The following is a 16,592-nucleotide window of genomic DNA, read 5'->3' as shown; positions in this document are numbered from 1 at the left end:
ATGAATAAAATAAAAATTAAAAAATAAATAAATAAATAATAAAGCAAAGCCTGATTGGGGCATTCAGCATCTTAAAAAAAAATCTACAGTAAAGTGATTAATTTCTAGAAAAAAAAAAAAAGACCTGGCCTCTCCATCTGGCACTCCATGAGGCCTTGGTGTGTCCAACTCCAGCTATTCGCACCTTCGCTTTTTCTATCTTTCTCCTTCCCTCTCACCCTCCGGCCATTTGGCACCCAGAGAGTCTGGCCCTTTGCTATGTAGGTTAGAGATGTCTACCTACTGCCCCAAGTTTGTTTTTCCTGATTTTATAAGCTTTCTCCGGGGACAATCCAACAAGGTACCATAAGGATTTCCTCCACCTTACTCAGGCCTATGCCCTCACGTGGAGTGACATTTATAACATTATTAATGACACCCTCACAGAAAATGAAAAGGAGAGATTATGGAAGGCAACAGAACTACATGCTTACTAATAGACATCCTGATAGACATCCCCCCGCCACTGAGGCAGTACCTAAGACTGAGCCACAGTGGAGCTACCAAGATGAAAACCCTGCCTCCCAAGAAAGCCATATTTTCTTACATCTCCACTTTATCAGTCAGTCAGCTCCAGACATCTGAAGAAATCTCCAAAAACTTGAAGACAGCCCTCAGAACCCCCAACAAATATTAATAAACACAGCCTTTAAGGTTTTTATCAGTAGGGACAAGGAAGCCAAACAATTAAGGGACAAAAATACTTACAAAAAATACCAAATGCTGGCCTCCATCCTCCAAAACCAGACAGCCCATGCCACCCAAAAAACCCACCCAATGGACCTGACAAACAGCCCTCCAAGGCCTGCTTCTGATATGGAAACAAAGGACACTGTGCAAAGACAAAAGGGACAGATTTGTAGGAAGTAGCATTTCTCAAACTTGGCTCATCTCTGAACCTTTTATTCCCAAAGCCTATCATGACACCACGGTTCCACAGACCACACTCTAGAAAACTTTCCCAAAGGACAGGTCACATACCGGCCCCTGCTGGTTCTTGCCCTAATCTACATCCACCAAAAAGGCTTTACCCACAGTGTGGACAATGGGGACACTGGAGAATGGACTGTCCACAAGGAAAACAACTTTTTCCTCGCATACAGCCTCAAATTTCTAATAGCTCCCCAACCAAGGATCCAATACCAATGTTTCCACTACAAGACTGACAAGACGGGATCATAAAGCCCCCACCACTGGTGAGTCCACTGATCCATGGGTGACTGGGACTGTATCTGGAAAACATATTTCTTTCTTCCTTTATGCTGGGGCATCCAGATCAGTTTTAATGGAATATGTGGGTATCTTTAAAAAGGCCTCTAGAAGGTAACACACATGTACAGGAAATCAATGCGAGTCAACTCCCTGTATAGCTATCCTTATCTCAACTAGGAAAAACCCTTGGTCCTTCCTATTATTGCTTATCTCTCTTCAACAAAAATAGAGATAAGGGCAAAATAGTTTCTGCCTGTTAGCGAGGGGTAAGGGGGGGTAAGGGAGGGGGCAGGGGGAAGGGGGGAAAATGATCCAAACATTGTATGCACATTTATATATATGTATTTATATATACATATATATAAATAAATAAATATATTTTTTTTAAAAGCCTCCTTCCCTATTGTTGGAGTGGATGGCATACTAAACATGCCCAACATAACAGCCCCTCTCTACTGTACTTTTGAATCTAAGTCCTTTACATACCCCTTCCTGGTTATTCGAGCTTGTCCCTTTCCAATATTAAAACTAGATATACTCCACATACTCAAAACAACCATTTTTATCCCACCCATTAATTCTGGCCAGCCCATACAATTTATTTTTCTATACAGGACCTTTTACAGCCCAAAACCTCTCCCCACCTCTTACAGGAAATTAATCCCCAAATTTGGGACATATCCTACCCCTCCATAGCTTCACATCATACTCCCATTAAGATTACTCTTAAAGACCCCTCCACTCCCGTCGTCGTCCCACAATGTCCCTTGGGCAGGAAGAGACATGTGGGATTAAAATTATAGATCAACTAAAAACATCTCATCTCATAATCTCTGTTAACTCCCCTTACAACACTCCCATCCTCCCAGTTAAAAACACCCAATGGCTCTTTTAGACTAGTCCAATACCTCAAAAAAAATCAATGCTGCCATTAACCCTATTCATCCTGTGGATCCTAATCCTTTATACTCTTTTCTCCCAGATTCCTCCCCAAACCTTTTGGTTTTCAGTACTGAATCTCAAGGATACCTTCTTACGATTGCCTTACATCCCTCTTCCCAACTCTTATTTGCCTTCACATAGACAGATCCCATTACCCATCACACCCAACAATTAACATGGACAGTCCTTCCCCAGTAATTCAGAGACTCCCTCCACCTTTTTGGCCAAGCCCTACAGCAGGGTCTCAATTCCCTCAATCTTTTCCCAAGCAAGCTTATCCAATATATAGATGATATTAGAACCCTGAAAATCCTTATATAAAACCCACACCACTGTGGTCCTTAATTTGTTAACACACTGGGGATATTGGGTATCAAAAAATAAGGCCCAACTTATCTCAACTTCAGTTTCATTCATGGGACTTTATTAACTCTGGGATATCACCAAATACCTCAAAACAAAAAAAAGCACAATACTCAAAATTCCTTCCCCTAAGACAAAAAGAGGCATCCTTTCTTTTCTAGAACTAACTGGGTATTTTAGAATCTGTATTCCTAATTATTCAATAATAGCCAAACCACCATATAAAGTTGCTAGAGGGAAACCAGATGAGAATTTACCTTGCCCCAAGGACCTTCTGACCCTTTTTAATCTACTCAAACAAGCTTGATCAAGGGCATCTGCACTCTCTATTCCAAACCCTAACAAAATTATTCATCTATATCTACTCTCAGACAAAGGCCAAGCTTTGGGCCTGATGTCCCAAAGTGCAGGAGATTCAATAGCTCCAATAGCCTACATCTTAAAATAACTAGACCCCACGTACGGGGCTGGCCAGCCTGCCTAAAAGTTTTGTCCACAGCAGCTCTCTTAATACCAGAAGCTCAAAAAGTAAGTTTCAATTTATCTATGATAGTCTGGTCATCTTACAACATTCAAGATTTAATTACCCACAAAGCTCTTAACCCCATCTCCCCATCTCATGCTCAGATCTTACACTCTTTTCTCTTACAACCTGATCTAACTTTCTGGCAATGTGAGCAACTAAACCCTGCTACACTCTTGCCCTCAAACATCTCACCTAACCCAAAGCCCCAGCTTATGACTGTGTTGAGATACTTGATAACTCACAGTTTTTCATCACATCCTAGACACCCCCATACCTGATTTATAGATGACAGCTCTACACAGGCCACCACTACTTCTACAGCTAGAGCAGGATATGTAATAGCTGAGAGAAACCCAAGTAATAATACATATACCATAATAGAAACAAATAGCCTTCCTCCTACAACTACCTCCTAACAGGAAGAACTGTATGCTTTTACAGGAGCATTACCAAAGGCAAAAGACAAGACAGTTAACATTTAAACAGATTCAAACTACACATACAATATCATCCATTCTAATAGCCAAATATAGAAAACATGGGTTTTCTTAACAACTAAGGGATCCCCAATTACCAATATAAAACATATTATGGCCTTTATACAAGCAGCCACTCTCCCTCACAAAGCTGCCATCCTTCACTGGAAGGGACAGCAAAAGGATAACAACTTAGTATCTCTTAGCCATAATTTGGCACACACCACAGCTTAACAGGCAACCCAACAAATGCCCCCCAAGGTTATTCTACCAATTCATTATAGTTACACAGCAAAAGAGATAGAACTATTAAACTCAGGGGGCTAGCCAGCACAAAGGATATTGATTTCTTAATAATACTATTATTCTACCAGAACAACAAATTAAACCCATACTAACTGCTCTCCATCAACTCTTCCACTCTAACCCTCTGTCTTTACTCCATATTATTAAAACTGATATTGCTCCTAATCCTAACTTCCACAAAAAACTAAAGAAAATCTCATCCTCTTGCAACATATGCTCCAAAATTTACCCCCTATCAAATATTCACCCTCCTTTTCCCACCCATCAAGCAAGAGGTCACTTACCTGGGTTAGACCCCCAATTAAGCACATCAGATATCTTCTAGTTTTCACTGACACATTAAAAGGACAGATCAAAGCTTTCCCCACTACCAACAAGAGAACTAGAACCCACTGCCACACAAAGGCTTGGGCTAAATATAGGGGGCTAATAAAAAAGATACCTAAAATGTCATAAAAAATACTGTTGCTGAGCAACTAAGAAAGATAAGTTGTAGTTAGGTTACTGTCTGCTCAACTATCCTTGGCACCCATCTGGGGAGATAAAGGTTAACAACTATCCCTTTATTAGTCTTTGGGGTCAGGTGGGGAGTTTCCAGTAAGTCACCTACAAGGGGGATGTTGTCTGGTCCTAACATAGCTGTCCTCACTATTAACCCCAACATTCCTTCCTTTTGATAAATGAGTAGATAGGAAAAGGACAATAAAATTTCATTTAACTACTAGGAAAAAATAAAATTTCATTTAACTACTTCTCACCCCCTCCTCCCAGGGAAACTTCACTGCAGCCATGTCAGACTTTTGTAATGGGAGACTCCACCTCAATGCTACTCTAATCTTTAACATACCAGGACTCAGCCCAAATACCTTCTCCAAAACTGGCTACAAACTGTTATTCACACCACACTCCCGGCTTTTCCTCTATCCACCAACCCACTGACTTATCATGGAATCCCCCACACCCACTAGTGCTTCTTCCCCTCTCTTGCAATCCCTTTTTAATGGCCTCCCTCTCTATCTCCTTTTGCTGATATGAAAAAGAACAAAATGCAGACCAACTACAGCCTATCCCCTTCCACAGGAGTCTTCTGTACATGTCTACCTATTAACTGGACAGGAGTTTGTACCCTTGTTTTTCTGATTTCCCCTGTCTCCTACACTATTGACTCAGAAATCATTCCTGTCCCCGTTGTCAGCTTTATACACAAAAAAGTAGATATCAGCCTCATCCCCTAGAAGTGGGACTGGGCCTCTTAACTGGGATTGGAACCTGATCGGCTAGATTAGGGGTGTCAATCAGCAAATTCCAAAACTATCCACAGCTCTAAAGGAAAGCCTTAATAACATTGCCTTGCAGATTTCTGCAATCCAGGATCAGATTGACTTGTTAGCCACAGTGATCCTACAAAACAGAAGGGGATTAGATCTCCTCATAGTTGAAAAAGGTGGTCTATGCCTCTTGTTAGGTGAAGATTGTTGTTTCTTTACCAATAAATCTGACATAGCTAGAGACAGAGTAAAAAACTTAAAGATAGGGCACAGCAGCTAACATCCTCACAGCCTACTGGTATCCTTTCATCTTTGTAACACATGGCTCATTCTATTGGCAGTTCCTCTCATCCTTGTTTGTCTGATTTTAATGTCTCTACCATGTCTTATTAGGAGCCTCCAAAGATTTTTAGAGGAGAGTAGAACTGCCATTTCTTGGGCTACCTCAGGGAAGCCTGGAATGCTGGAACATTGAGAAACACCAAAACAATGCAAACATGGCTACCTTTAATAAAAGAGCTAGAGAAACACAACATGTGTGGCTGGCTGCCTAGCCCCAATGACCTTCCCAATAATGTCTAGCACCTTCCCACGTTCCACCTTCACAGTTGTTTTTTCTAGTGCCCAGCCCCCTCCAACTTCCCTTTTCCCACCCCAGGATGCTTAAAAATCCTAACATGTAAGAGAGGTGTGCCCTTGCCCCTCTCAGAGTGTTACTCTGATGGCCAAGTGTGCCCCTCAAGTCTCCTCTCCCTAATAAAGACCTGTTGCTCACAAAGTTCGCAGATTCTTTCTCAGTCTCTCTCTCTCTCTCTTGCTTCTTCATTTTCCTTTCAGATGGTATAGGCAAAGGTGAATTCCAATACCCTGCTAGTGGGAATGCAGGTTACTACAATGGAAAATATAGGTGGTTCCTCGGAAAGCTAGAAATAGATCTACCACATGATCTGGGTGTCCATTGCTGGCTATATATCCAAAAGAAATGAAATCAGAATGTTAAATGGACATCTCCACTCACACGTTTATTGCATCACTTTTCACAATAGCTAAGACATGGAATATACCTAGAGTCCATAGGCAGACCCTGGAGAAAGAATATGTGGTATAAACATACAAGGAACTAGAATTCATCCACAGAAGAATGAATTCTGTCATTTGCAGCAATAAATGGAATATAAATAGAGTTGATGGACATTATATTAAGTAAAATACATCAGGTACAGTAAATCCAGTACTGCATATTCTTCTTTATATGTGGAAGGTACATAAGTTGATCTCAGATAAATAGAAAGTAGAATAGTAGTTGCCATTATCTTGGGAGGGTGTGGAGAACAGAAGGTTGAAGAGAGAATACTTAATGGAAACAAAAATTACATTAGATAGGAGGAATGACTTCAAAGTTGGTGAAACATAGCAATGTAACTAATATTTCCAAAAAGTAGTTGTAAATTTCAAAAGAGCTGTTAGAGTGCATTTTGAATGCTCCCAATGCAGAGAAACGATACTTGTTTGAGGTGATGGGAAAAACAGTTATAATGACCTGACCATTCCACATTGTACTTGAAGTCACACCATACTTCATAAATATGTACAATTATATGCCAAATAATATTAAAGCTTTTTACAATTTTTATGTTATTTATTGATATTTCCTCTATTTTACATGAGTCACACCCCCATGTTTTTATTTTTTTATTTTACCTTTTTATTATTGTTGTGCTAGGAGGGGGTACATTGTAGCATCTACAAAATTTCTTACAATGTATCAAAAATATCATACTTGAATTCACCCCCCCCCCTCCACTTTAATATGGCCTTTTTCAAGCTTAGGCTCAACATCTGTGTGCTACAGGATAATACACAATAAGGTTCTTAAAATACTTGTATCTGCTTGTGTGAGCTTGTAAGACACACTATTTAATATCTCTGAAAGAATAACAGTGTATTTTACATCCACACATTGAGATGTTTATTTGAATTATACACCTTACTTTGAGAGGCTTTTGCTGGAGGTGCTAGATATGAGAACCACTTTTATTTATTTTTTTAATTTTATTCACATGTGCATACATTGTTTGGGTCATTTCAAAAGCCAGGAAATGTTGGCTCTGTATTTTCTTCTATGTTTACTTGAAAACTTTAAGGTAAATCTTTTCCATTTTCTTTCTTTATCCCTGTCTATGATGCCTTACATTTATAACCATTGGAAATCTTAGCAGAATCTACAAGTTAATTTAAGTACATTTTCTATTTTTATGTTACCATAGATGACAGTTTGCTAAACTTTTCCAGAACTGAATACATTAGTTATTTTTTCAAACTCCAAGTGCTGTTCCCTCACATATTTTTAGCGTTTACCTACAGCTGCCCTCTTCATTCTGAATAGATGTAGCAATAAAACCACTGCCACTTGCTATAAATTTTTGTTATTGAAATACCATACTTTGATGTTCCAAACTTATCTCTTGCCGTATACGTGGTGTAACTCTACGTGTGTGTGTGTGTGACAGTCATTTTATTTTACTTCATAACTTTTTGTGATGGGAATTAAGGAAGGAGTTGGTTGGGTTATTTGTTTCTGAGTTATGTGGCATAGTCTAAACATGCTCTGTGTAATTCTTTAGGCTCTATGACAGCTTACTTCACATTTATGCGATGCTTAAATTGATGAATGAAAGGATTCGCTCATCTTCCCCTCTGACGTTTTAGTCACAGGAAGAGTTCTCTTCAGAGGGACAAATTGACAGGATGCTCAGTGTCTCCAGTGGTACAAAGTAGTGGTCAGTTCAGTGAATTGCTATACCCTGAACTGACAGTGTCACATCCACAATCATTTCTTAGTTAAAGAAGTCATAAAAAAATGCTCTAATTTTCCCTCAGTATTGTTTAAGTGGCTGCCTACACATTTTAATATTTTAAAGATTTTTATTTAAATATAACTTATTTCTGTTATGATGTATTCTCTGACTCATGATGCATTGAAATATTTGTTGCTGTTTGCCAAGATTTTGTAAGTTTTCTAGAAATCTGTATTATATATGAGAAATTATTCTAAAATTTAATTGCTTGGCATTATATGCAACATTACCTCATAATTTCTGTTGGTCCAAAATCAGGGTATGGCTTGAGTAGTTCCTCTGCTCCCAGGGCTCTCACAAAGATACAATCAAGGTGTTGATTGAAACTACAGTGTGGTAATAGATTCATTTCTCACCTGATGGTTGTTAGGATTCAGTTAATTGATATGTAATTAAAATCTTTCAAATTTAATTGCAATTATATCCCCAGCAAAAATGTTTCACATATTTTACTATTACATATGTTATAACTCCTCAAATATATTGTCATTAATTTTGCCTTCAACAGTTTTTTAAAAGTGTTTAAGAAAAAAATCTCATTTCTACGTTCTTATTTCTTTTCTATGAATCCTGATTTCCATGTAATATTGTCTTCTTCAGCCTGAAGAACTTTTGTACATTCCTTATGATAGACATATACTGAAAGAAAGAAAGAAAGAAAGAAAGAAAGAAAGAAAGAAAGAAAGAAAGAAAGAAAGAAAGAAAGATGAAAATCACAACAGGGTGAATAGAAATTTCATTAGCTTCTCAATTCAAAGGAGTAAATTTTTGAATTTGTTGTTTAACAGGCTAACAAGGCTTACTAATGAATGCTTCAAGCTTCTACTGAAACTCAAGAAGATCCATGTGTTAACGCAACATTTATATCCTAGAATTGAGGAATATAATGTAATATTTTTCACCATTTCTTTATAATTCAACTTCTCCTTCCCTTCTTAGCTATTATCAAACCTACATTTTATAGACATAATGTGTTTTCAAATGGGTCAAAAAAGTAATTGTGACATGTCTTTTTTTAAGCCCCACCCTGCATCCTGTCCTTACTACTATCTTTAATTTCTAGAAGAGCAGTAAACGTCAGTCATGTTATCCTGTGAAAGTAAAATGGACTCACTGGTTTTCCTTACATTAACTGACTTCCTGTCATGTGTGAGTGAAATACTTCAGTATTTGTTAAGAGATCAAAAGTGCTCTTCCTAAGGGTTGTCACCCATCATTGTGCTCCCATCCCATGTGTCATGATTTCCCCATTTATGTATTTAATACCTATTTGTATTTTGGGAGAGGAATAATGCCTTATGTGACTTACTTTTTAGCCCAGTGACTAAATTCCAGTACTGCTTGATAGCAAGCACGCTACCACTTGAGACAGATACCGCTAAACCATTTTTATGTGATTATTTAGAAAATAGATATGGTCTTTCTTTCTGCCCACATTGGCCTGGACCATGATCCTCCTATTTTTATGATGCCAGTTATCATTGCAATGAGAGTCATGTGCCACCATGCCAACAATGGGTTGAGATGGTGTCTTGTGAACTTTTTGCTCAGGCAGGATATAAACTGTAATTATCTTAATCCCAGGCTCCGAAGTAGCTAAGATTACAGGCATCAGTCATTGGCACCTGGCTCTGATAGAAATAACTACTTGAAAAGACATTGATTGACTTCACTTTTCAATATTTATAATTTTCTAATGTATGCAAGTTAGATTATAGCTGAGTCATAAGCTATCATATGTTGTAGTTCAATCATTGTTAAACTCAAAATATTTCTAGCTTTCCTTCTGTGGATAAATTTCTTACTTGATAATGATTCTTATAGGAATTTTTGTGCAACATTTATATGTTAATATTTTAATGCATTTTTATTACAGGAGCAAATAAATTCAGATTTGAGGTTTTGCACACACTGTTACATATAACAAGATCTTTTACCTCATTCTGATAAGCATAAAGCATTAGTAGTTCTCTGATCCAGATGGAAAACATACAGAGAGAGGTGCCTTAGCATATATAAATGGAAAAATTAGACCTGTTGAAACTGTTCTAGGAATGGGGGGAGGGGGGCTAAGGGGAGTGATGGAAAGGTGAATTCAACTGATATATTGTAAGAAATTTGGAACTGTTACAATGTACTCTCAGTATAAAAATAATAAAAATGAAGTAGAAAAATTAAAAAATAGAAAACAATTCCCTATGTGAGTGATAATTTAACTCACAAAAATTTGATCATATTAGATGACTCTTCAAATTTAAGGACTTGTATGTGCATGTGCATCATTTACCACTTACCAATATGACAGACATTGTGATAAGACATGTTCTTTATCTTTGAAGTAATATATATTTACAAATTACATTTGATGTTGCTGGACTTAATTCACTATGTAAATTGAAAACTGCCAAAGTTCAGGGAAACCCATAGCTTAATAAAGATTATTTTGATTATTCAGATAGGCATGTATATGATCTTGCATCTAACTCATTTGTGACACAGAAGATTCATAGTGTTGATATTTGCTCAGCAGAGCCAATGCAATCTGAGTTAAGGGAGTAACAGTTGAAGACCATAGATAGCACCATTTATTTCACTCAAAAATAACTATTTCTTTCATGTAGAACCAAATATTCAAGTAATATTGGATAGAAATTAAGTGGTTGAATGAACACAATGAATATTACTATTGTTCTACCTCATACAGATTTAGACCTTGAATCAAAGTCTCCACTCCTACTAAAATACAAAACTGTGATGCCCAGCCATTTCAAAAATTAGAATATCAACTACAATAACCACTCCAGTCCAAGGTCTCTCCCTCTGAGCCTCAGGAGCTTCCTGATTCAAGTCCCTGGCACAATGAAAGTCAAGCAGCCTTGGTACAGGGACTGGGACAGCTTCCTCCTTATGGCTGGTTTAAATGTTACTTTATTTACCTAAATACTTCATAATTCACAAGTTGAAGTATATTAATCATCATGGTTTGGTACTTTTCATTTCACATTATAGGTTGTCCTTATCACTTGGCACCCAACTGCTCATTCTTGGCAAGATCAAAGTCTTTTGCCACTAGAGACTGTTCAAGGAAGTAAACTTGTTCAAAAAAAGTTTTCTTCATTTGAATTTGTTCCAAATAGTCTAACAAACAAATGTATTCAAAATAGCAATGATGCAAAAATGTCACAGGGTATATCTGCACATACAAATAGAAGAATTATTTTCCTGGTAGAATGACCCAAGAGGTTTCTGAAAATTCAAATTCTGCCCAAGCTGTAGCAGCTCTTCAGCTGGTATTTTTTCCTCAAGGCGGCAAGTTTTCTTGCTGCATTCATTATTGCTTATCAGAATTTGTAGAAGGTCTCAATTTCATCAGATAAGATTGGGAAATTGGGAGACATGATTTTAATTAGGAAAAAAGATGATTAGAAAGATGTTTCGTTGACTGGACACTTAGAGGAGTCCTACTTCTACTTGTGAGAAACATCTACTATTGGTTTTTCCATGAAATGAAACCTCAGTCTTGTCTGGATATGTACATGACTTATTATTTAGGCAGATGAATGCTATTAAAGCAAAGTCTCTCTTGGCTACTTTATCTAAACTGAATGAAAAGAAGAAAAGATCTCAAAACAACTGTTAACATTGTTAACATTTTATTTGTTCCACTAATTAATGTGTTGGTCCAAATTAGTTTTCACTACCTTGGTCATTTTTTACATAGCAATGTCCACATCGCATCTTTTCTTTTCAGTGAAGATATTTTCCTGGCAGGTGAGAATATTCGACTACCTTGTACAGTATGTACTACCATTATATTTAAATGCTTTTATATTTTAGGTTTTAACTTGGATTCTCTTATACCTCTCCATAGGTGTGAGATAATGGGAAGCCTGTGTGAAAATATGTTTTCTGTAGCCACTTGGTGCTCTTCCTACGTCCACTGATTGGCCATAGCTTATCATGTGTTCCAGGGACACTAAATAGGTACATAAGGTATGTGAAGTCACCCTCAATAACAAAACCTTTTTCTCAAAGTGTGAATTAATGAAACAAGTGACAAGTGATACTGGCTGAACATTCCTGTGAAATACTGAAATTCACCTAACATATCAAAGGTCATATTTTCCCACAAGAGTATCTGAATTGGGAAAATTAAATTTCTGTGTTAAAACACACAGAATTAATCAGAAAATATAAATCTTATTTTGTTTAAGTGTTATAGCCTAAACAGTGTTTATTATCTATTTTTCAAACAGCAAGTGATACATGTAATATGAATAACAAATTAGGTAATACGTTTATTACTTTACATCATGGAATATTTTATCTGATAAGTTAATCTAGAAATATAGTTATTTTATATATGTTTTGAACTAGAGAATTTAAAATCACATATCTTCCCAAGTGTTTAGAGTGTAAGGGAACAAATGTCAACTATGTTCTCAAATCCTGATATGGACATTTATGTGAGAATATTAAAATTACTCCAGAAAATATTTTAGTATATATACATGAAACAAACTTCATCAGGGAAGTAGTTAATATTTTGTCAATAAGATTTGATAATTATTATAAAGTACTTTAAAGTATTTTTTAAATTAAAACACTATCTTTTTTAAAAGTCATGTTCTTTAAAACTGGATTAAATTAGATTTTATAGAAAAGTGGTAAATGAATGAATTAGTTGAAAATATCATATTATTTTTGGTTTCTACAGTACAAAATCTTTAATACACTTTCATGTAATTCATGCAGGTTTAAGTATTGGGTCGTTTAGGTAGGGTGTTTTTACTCTACTATGTAAATAATTTTAAATGTCCTATGCAAGATTTGTCCTGGTGCAATCTTGCATTGAAAATTGATGAAAATAAACATACCAAAACATGCAGAAAGTAAGATGTGAAAGAGACAGAATTGGACCTAAACTACTTCATACCCTCATGTTCTATAAACATTGTGCTTTACTCAGTGCATTGCTTTAAAAATGACAACTACAGATCTCCATGATCATATGGAATCAATATTGTGAATGAGACATGCAGAAGACTCCTAACAGTGGGCTCCTAAAGAAAGATCAGACTCCCTCTGCCCATGTTCTTCTCCACCATGAAGTCCATATGAATGGACTATTCTTGCTTCCTTCTAGCCAAAATGCATTCCATTGCAGTTAAGTATTGCTTATACTTATATATAATAAAATAATTTCTATGATATCCAATTTTACTTCATGTTCAAAAATGAGCTCATGGGTTATATATGTACTATTTTTCTATCCTAGAGATCCTGATTTACTCTGGATCCAGTGCTCAAAGTTAGGACAGTCTTAAGCTGAAACACTTAGGATTATTGATAACAGATATAGTGGCCATGCACTAATAAGTGAAAGTACTTTTTATTTAACAACATAATAACCTTAGGAGGTAGACTCCATGCTAGTCACCATGCAAAATAATGATATGGAGGCAGAGGTGATTTTATGAATTTGCCTAAGCCCACACAAAGAGAAAGTGAACAAATGTATGATTGCAACACAAGTCATATGATTCTAGTATCACATTATTCACCACTGTGCCATATGGTTTCTATTCAAAAATTTCTTGAATCTTGGTATACATTGAATGAAAAACTTAGAGGCATTATTTGTTCATAGCAGTTTTTATATCCCCTTTAGCACTGGCTAGCATGTTCAAGAAACAGTAATAAGCTTGAAAACTGTTTTTCATTAAATAAAAGTTTCAACAGAATATACTAAGATAGGTCTGTAAGAATCATGTTGGGCTGGAAAATATTATGATATCCATTTTGCATCCTAAATTTACAAAGTGAAAATGACATATATATATATATTTGTTTATTATATATATAATTACATTTAGAAAATGACTCAAACCCATGCCTTTTCACAGTGACTATGGAATTTTCCCTGAATACACTGTTTTTGGAATCCACACACGGAATTTTTATTTTGAACACTCTCTGTACCTAGGAAAGCCTATATATAAAACAAAGTTATTCTGTTCTCTATTTCTCTTGTCAATTTCTATTTACCTTCATTACCACATGGATGCTACAACAATTCTAAAATGATTACAATCTACTGATGAGTAGTAGATGGGAGGTCAGTTTAAAATATTTGCAAAAATCATGATAGTAAATATAAATGTATTATGAATTGGTGTAGGCTCCAAACAAATGGATAGAATTATAGCTGCTGAAAAAGCTATGAGTGAAAGTTAGATGAAGTCATCACAAAAGGCAAAAATGGGCTACATAATATCAAAGTTATTTGATACAATTCAATATCTCAATTTGAGATTTCATAAGAGACATATGAAGACTGAATTTTCACAGATACATCCAGGGTAGAACTCTGAAATTATAAGGCATAGGATTGAGAGAGGTGGCCAGGAAAGGTGCCATTTTTGGTATTACAGACATTATAAATTTACTCTATGCAAATGCAGCAACTACAAGGACTGAGTCAATAATGGTTTGTATATTTAAGGTTTATTGGCAAAGCAACATAATATATTCAATAAAAAGACAAATATTTTCCCTATGTGTTTTCTGACATTTGTGTGAAAAAGTAACCGTTTAAGTAAGTAGTTTTAAAGTATGAATCATTGAAATACCTTTGTCTATTTTTCTCTACGGAGAACGACTGAGATCTTGAGGAAAAAAAAACATGTACCTGTAGATTAACTAGAAAATCCAGGAGAATGTAAGCATTCACAAAAACATCACTTGTGTTCATTGGAAGAGGAAGTCAATAGACGTTAATTAAATATTTTCTGTGTGTTCACCATGTAGATTATACAATAACAATGTGATCCATGACATGAGGTACCATAGTCTTGTTCAAAATTTCATTGCAGATCCTCCTCCTGAGTTCTAATCTGTGAAGTAAGCATAACAGTAAATGGGACAGAGAAACAATGTCACAGAATTTGTCTTCCTGGGCCTCATTCAGGATCCTGATGGGCAAAAAGCACTATTTGTCATGTTTTTGCTCAGCTACATTGTGACAATGGTGGGCAACCTGCTCATTGTGGTGACTGTTATTGCCAGCCCCTCTTTGGGCTCCCCAATGTATTTCTTCCTTGCCTATCTGTCGCTCATGGATGCTGTTTATTCCACTTCAATTTCTCCCAAGTTGATTATAGATTTACTCTCTAAGAAAAAGATCATTTCCTTTTCAGCTTGCATGGGCCAGCTCTTCATAGGGCATTTATTTGGTGGTGCTGAGGTGTTCCTTCTGGTGGCAATGGCCTATGATCGTTACGTAGCCATTTGTAAACCATTGCACTATTTGACCATCATGAATAGAAAGGTTTGTATCCTCCTATTAGTGGTAGCATGGACTGGAGGCTTTGCACATTCTGTGTCTCAATTTGCCTTTGTTTACAGGCTTCCTTTCTGTGGTCCCAATGTCATTGACCACTTCATCTGTGACATGTACCCATTATTGAAACTTGCATGCACTGACACCTATTTCATTGGCCTCACGGTGGTTGCTAATGGTGGGGCAATCTGTATGGTGGTCTTTATCCTTCTCCTAATCTCCTATGGGATCATCTTAAATTCTCTTAAGACTCACAGTCAGGAAGGGAGGCACAAAGCCTTGTCAACCTGCAGCTCACACATCACTGTTGTTGTGTTCTTTTTTGTTCCCTGTATTTTCATGTATGTTAGACCTGTTTCCAACTTTCCCATTGATAAATCTGTGACTGTTTTTTATACAGTTGTCACTCCCATGTTGAATCCTTTAATATACACCTTGAGAAATTCAGAGATGAAAAATTGTATGAAAACACTCTGGTGTAAAATGTTAGCTATGGATAGAATAAGAATGTCTTCATACTGAAAAGGTGAAAAGGTTTCCAACTTTAACACAAAGACCAGAGAGCAAATTTTAGGAAAGGATGATGTAATCTAGTCAATGAATTCTTAAGGAAACATCTCCTTATTCAAAGAATCAAAATAAATGATCTCTTGAGATTAGAATCAATGTCATGCATAACTTCTGGTAGAAGAATAAAAGGCATAAGGTTTTGTCCATCATAAGTAAAAATGGAGCTGAGTTCACCTAGTAACTTTATCTTTCTCAGTTAAGATTGATATGAGTTAGAAATAAAAAGTTGTCTACTCTGTTCAACCAAAGAGAAAAAAATAATTTTGGAAATTTCTGATCCACAATATTTGCAAAAATGGATATGGCTAGTAGGCAATTTTCTGGGATTAGAAGGGAGATTTTAAATTGTAATTCTCAGTACAACAAATTTAGATACCTGCATTATTACATTATTTAAGTTACTTCTATTTCTCTGCATAATATCAAAACATTCAGTATACTTGGATGGCATATGATATTGTGTTTAGCTAACAACACTATCACAGAACAGTTTTATTAGATGTGATGTGGTGAACATTGAAACCAGATTCTATATCTTGATGGCAGGATAGATACTTGTTTCCAGAATGCCATTCTAAGATAGGCTGTAAACATATATTATGCTACTTCTCAGTAGTTAAAATGTGCAGATTTGCATTTTCAAAGATTAAGTATTTCAGCCTCATGATGCTGAAAACATAGCTAAAGTGT

The 16,592-nt window shown here is 36.2% G+C and overlaps 1 protein-coding gene across 1 annotated transcript; it reads left to right on the top strand.

Annotated features, from left to right (window-relative positions):
* Nucleotides 1-14,909: 14,909 nt before the first annotated feature.
* LOC109702508 (olfactory receptor 4A16-like) lies at nucleotides 14,910-15,854 on the top strand. The gene has a single exon (XM_020187826.2). The coding sequence runs from the start codon at nucleotides 14,910-14,912 to the stop codon at nucleotides 15,852-15,854; it is 945 nt and encodes a 314-aa protein (XP_020043415.2).
* Nucleotides 15,855-16,592: the final 738 nt, after the last annotated feature.

The sequence above is a fragment of the Castor canadensis genome, chromosome 1 (genome assembly GCF_047511655.1).
Source record: "Castor canadensis chromosome 1, mCasCan1.hap1v2, whole genome shotgun sequence".
NCBI classification, from domain to species: domain Eukaryota; kingdom Metazoa; phylum Chordata; class Mammalia; order Rodentia; family Castoridae; genus Castor; species Castor canadensis.
Note: the sequence above shows the minus strand (reverse complement) of the source record. Positions and strands in the feature narration are given on the sequence as shown.

What these genes read in the sequence shown, in the direction of transcription:
- LOC109702508 (XM_020187826.2), top strand. Translation starts at nt 14,910, where the DNA reads ATGGGACAGAGAAACAATGTCACAGAATTTGTCTTCCTGGGCCTCATT.